This window comes from Scylla paramamosain, chromosome 49, assembly GCF_035594125.1.
Source record: "Scylla paramamosain isolate STU-SP2022 chromosome 49, ASM3559412v1, whole genome shotgun sequence".
NCBI lineage: Eukaryota > Metazoa > Arthropoda > Malacostraca > Decapoda > Portunidae > Scylla > Scylla paramamosain.
Genome location: NC_087199.1, coordinates 3,585,001 through 3,590,000, shown reverse-complemented (window position 1 = coordinate 3,590,000; position 5,000 = coordinate 3,585,001). Strand labels below are relative to the sequence as shown.

At 42.4% G+C, this 5,000-nt stretch overlaps 1 protein-coding gene across 1 annotated transcript in view; it reads right to left on the bottom strand.

Annotated features, from left to right (window-relative positions):
- LOC135095560 (alkaline phosphatase, tissue-nonspecific isozyme-like) overlaps positions 1-5,000 on the bottom strand; it is an 8,221-nt gene that overhangs the window by 1,284 nt on the left and 1,937 nt on the right. The window contains exons 4-10 of the mRNA XM_063996458.1: positions 4,612-4,829; positions 3,747-3,920; positions 3,548-3,633; positions 2,991-3,096; positions 2,691-2,892; positions 2,052-2,183; positions 323-514 (exon numbers count right to left, since the gene is read on the bottom strand). Coding sequence (XP_063852528.1) covers positions 323-514; positions 2,052-2,183; positions 2,691-2,892; positions 2,991-3,096; positions 3,548-3,633; positions 3,747-3,920; positions 4,612-4,829 — 1,110 coding nt within the window. The remainder of the gene's footprint in view (positions 1-322; positions 515-2,051; positions 2,184-2,690; positions 2,893-2,990; positions 3,097-3,547; positions 3,634-3,746; positions 3,921-4,611; positions 4,830-5,000) is intronic.

Here is a 5,000-nt window from a genome sequence, read left to right as displayed (position 1 = left end):
ACTTTTTTAACTTTTTTTTTTCTTTTTGCCTTTCGTGTCCAAATATATCTTTCCTTCTGAAACTCTCTCTCTCTCTCTCTCTCTCTCTCTCTCTCTCTCTCTCTCTCTCTCTCTCTCTCTGCACCAGCCCTCGTGTTCTTGTGTTGTATGTTGCTATGAGCCCTGAAAGACCAGACAAGTGTATGGATGTGGATGAGAGAGACTGCCACGTGTAGGGCTGATGGGTTCCTGCACCACCCCTTGTGTTATTTTCTTACAGTAACAGGAGAGGAGCTGAGATGTAATGCTTTAATCACTTCACTCGCTTCACTCACTCACTCACCCAGCACGTCACTCCTCCTGTCCTGGTATCCATTGATAACAAGAGGCTGAGAGTGGTCAGCTGTCATTATGATTAGTGTCTCCTCTGGGTCAGTTAAAGACACCGCTGCTTCTATCGCCTTTTCAAACTCCAGAGCCTCCTCTACAGCTGAGCGGTACTCGTTGAGGTGGTGGGCGCGGTCTATCAGTCCTCCTGCGAGCGTGGCAAGGGCATGGTACGGTTAGGAGAGGTTTAAATGGGTTTTTGGTAGGTTTGAAATAATTTAGTGTGGCATGAGGGGCGACCAGCGAGATTTGCTTGAGTTTGCGTTAAATTGTTTTCGTTTTCTTTCGGTGTAGTTTGATACGTTTTTTTCTGAGTTACCCTTAAAATGTTATAATTCTTCAGTTAATACAGATTGGGGAAAGCTACATTTTTACGGAAATGACAGATTAAGTCTTTCTAAGTAGGAAATATTCAATAAGCAGATGGTTTTCATGCCAGCGTTTAAGATTTAAATATGAACACGCATCAGTGACAAAGTTTGTGTGTGTGTGTGTGTGTGTGTGTGTGTGTGTGTGTGTGTGTGTGTGTGTGTGTGTGTGTGTGTGTGTGTGTGTGTGTGTGTGTGTGTGTGTGTGTGTGTGTGTGTGTGTGTGTGTGTGTGTGTGTGTGAGGGATACTGACCAAGGACAACACAAAATTATGAAAAAAAGAAAAAAAAAAAACACTGAGGTACCAGTCTCGTAAGAAAAAGGTCAGAAAGTCTATCTCTCCTGAAAGAGTTCAAGTCACAGGCAGGGGAAATACAGCAGCAAGCAGGGAGTTCCAGAGTTTACTAGTGAAAAGAATGAAAGACTGAGAATACTGGTTAACTCTTGCATTAGAGAGGTGGACAGAATAGTGATGGAAGACTGAGAATACTGGCTAACTCTTGCATTAGGGAGGTGGACAGAATAGTGGTGAAAGACTGAGAATACTGGTTAACTCTTGCATTAGGGAGGTGGATAGAATAGTGGTGAAAGACTGAGAATACTGGTTAACTCTTGCATTAGGGAAGTGGACAGAATAGTGGTGAAAGATTGAGAATACTGGTTAACTCTTGCATTAGGGAAGTGGACAGAATAGTGATGGAAGACTGAGAATACTGGCTAACTCTTGCATTGGGGAGGTGGACAGAATGAGAGTGAGACAATGCAGGAAAAGCCGTGCATTATGTTCCCACTCTCCCTCCCTCCCTCCCACTCATAGCACGTCCATATTTAAGTGCCATGTAACTTCTAAACCATGACGTGAAAAGCATTTGACCATAGAATCATATTTAGAATGATCTGGTCTTTCTTTTTCAGTAAGTGTCTGGCATTCTCCACGGCACACCCTGTACAAAGGAACACGTGCACAATTAAGAATCTCAGGATGAAAAATCGTATTCTGAAACGCTCCGCTCTCTTGCCAGGACTGTTTTCAAAGGCCACAGTCAGGTTCTCTAGAGTGTTTCTCCTGTTAATAGTCTAGGAATCTTGTTAGTTTTCAATAGATCCATAAAAACGTCCTTAAGAACCCGTGACATTTCAACTATGAACCTTAAAATAGTGATTGTCCTGTCAGTATTGTAGAAATCTAGTTAATCTGTCATCACAATCGTAAAAAAAAAACATCCTTAAAAACCCTGTATAGCTTCAAATAAAGACTTCTGAATGTAGTGGATGTGCGGCATGGAAGTGTTTCAAAATACTGTCCCTTGAGTCACCTTCAACGAACAGGAAGAAGCCACTAGGGTCACGACTCAGGATCTGTATGGCTGTCCTGGTCATTTCCTCCAGGCTGGGGTTGGACGAGTCTTCATCCACTGCATAGGACATGTGGCTCCAGTCAAACAGGCCTGGGCAGTGGGGTTAGTAAGGTTAGGTTAGGTTAGGGAAGGGTAGTTTTCTCTTCACACTCTCTCTCTCTCTCTCTCTCTCTCTCTCTCTCTCTCTCTCTCTCTCTCTCTGGTACGAACCGGTGTTTATGAATTTACTCTATAAAAAAGATAATCATAAATAAATAATAATGATAATAGATAAAGAATTCTACATTTAAGTCTCTCATAAAGTACGGTAATCACCACTTCCATGTACGACAGCCCACCCACGAGAGTCAGTGTTTAAGAAATGATAAATAATCCACATCCCTAAATATAAAAATGTGTATGATGAAATAGCTACGTACGGTAATCACCACTTGCAAGTACGATAGTTCACCCATCAGAGTCATTGTTTATGAATTTACTCAATAAAAGAAAAAGCTTTAAATAAATAATAATAACAATAAAAAAAACGTTTAAAAATCATCAAAATAAAAAAGCAACCACGTACGATAATCACCACTTGCAGCTACGATAACTCACCCATAAGGTAGTCAGTGTTGTCAGTGTCCAGGCTCATGAGTTCCGAGCGGTGCCAGACGTAGGATGCATTCCCCAGGGCTCGCTTATGGTTGATCCATGTCTGTATGAGATCCTTCCCGTCATCCCTGCGCCCTCCGTCCCCTTCCTCTGGGTCATCCACGCCCTTAGGAGTGAACTTTTTCCTCCCGCCGCCCAAGATAACCTGCAGAAGAAAAACAAGGAAAACATATCGTACTGGTTGTAAAAGAGAGAGAGAGAGAGAGAGAGAGAGAGAGAGAGACTACTATTACTACTACTAACCTTAATTTTGGAGCCTGTATTTCCCAGCACTAGTTGTTCTGCTATGTCGTCACAGTCATCAGAATCACCATCCTCATCGTTAATGTCATCATCATTCTCCCAGTGTCTGTAAAATGTAGGTTAGGTTGAGTTAGATTGGGTTCAGTTTGGTTAGGTTACGTTAGGTTAGGTTAAATTGGTTTTAGGTAAGGTTAGGTCACGTTAGGTTGAGTTAGGTCACGTTAGGTTGAGTTAGGTAAGGTTAGATTGAGTTAGGTTAGGTTGGGTTAGGTTAGGTTAGGTTAGGTTGGTTTTAGGTAAGGTTAGATCACGTTAGCGAGGTACGTTAGCCAATACTCAGAGGTACGATCACGATCGTACCTCTGAGTATTGGCACTTACCGTACCTTTCAGCTGTGTGCGTGCGTGTGTGTGTGTGTGTGTGTGTACGAAAAATTAAGTAGTAAACTGTTAGCCGTTCTTCTTTATTGCCTTTTTTTTTATTATTTGGGGTGTATTGTCAGTTTAAATCAGTATATTAAAAACTATCGTACCTCTGAACGTTGGCAATTACCGTACCTTTCAGCTGTGTGTGCATAAGTTCCGGCAGGAGAGGCGTGGGTCACCCTGGTTGTAGTTACGATGCCTGTAGACTTCCCAGCGTTCTGTAGTGGTAGTAGCAATAGAGATAGTAGTAGTAGTAGTAGTTGTAGTAGTGGCAGTAGTGGTAGTGGTGATCGTAAAAATTCATATCAATTTCTGAAACTCCTTATTTTACCTGGAAATCTGTCAGTATAGAGGTGGTATGGTATTCTGGCCTGTTCATCGCGTCGCAGTCATAGAGAAGAACCCTCGCATCCACGCCTATCGTAGCCTGGTTCCCCTTCACGCCATTCAGGTAGGCGGTGGCGCTAGCGGCGGAGTCTGTCACCATCTTGTCGGCGCTGTATGTCTGTGTGTGTGTGTGTGCGTGAAAGTAAGGTCGTTAGGTTTGGTTTGGTTTGGCTTGGTTTGACAAATGTTTTGCAGCTTCCCTCCTGAAAGAGTTCAAGTCATAGGAAGGTGGAAATACAGAAGCAGGCAGGGAGTTCCAGAGTTTACCAGAGAAAGGGATGTATGAATGAGAATACTGGTTAACTCTTGCATTAGAGAGGTGGACAGAATAGGGGTGAGAGAAAGAAGAAAGTGTTGTGCAGCGAGGCCGCGGGAGAAGGAGAGGCATGCAGTTAGCAAGATCAGAAGAGCAGTTAGCATGAAAATAGCGGTAGAAGACAGCTAGAGATGCAACACTGCGGCGATGAGAGAGAGGCTGAAGACACTCAGTTAGAGGAGAGGAGTTGATGAGACGAAAAGCTTTTGATTCCACCCTGTATAGAAGAGCAGTATGAGTGGAATCCCCCCAGACATGTGAAGCATACTCCATACATGGACGGATAAGGCCTGTGTGTGTTGGGATTGTAACTAGAATTGTTCATAATAATAATGATAATAATAATAATAATAATAATAATAATAATAATAATAATAATAATAATAATAATAATAATAATAATAATGCAATATTACTTAAGTTCCCCATGAAATATTCAAAGAAAACGGTCATTCCTCGGTAAGAAGCCCGTCAGACACGCAGATTAACTAACCTTGATGAGAGTAGAGTAAGGGAATTTCTCGTATGCCATCACTTCATGTTCGTAGCGGCCTGTTTTGTAGCCCTTGTGCAGCCTCGCCGCCGTCAGTGTGCTGATGGAAGTGCCGTCACCGAGAAAGAAAATGATGTTCTTCGCCTGCTTTTTAAGGGGAGACTTGGCCAGTTGGTCTTTTAACTCTTGCTGCATCTTCGGGTACCAGTAATTGCTGTCTGTGGTGGTGGTGGTGGTGGTGGTAGCAGCGGAGAGAGACAGAGAGAGAGAGAGAGAGAGAGAGAGAGAGAGAGAGAGAGAGAGAGAGAGAGAGAGAGAGAGAATTATTATTATTATTATTATTATTATTATTATTATTATTATTATTATCATCATTACTATTATTATTA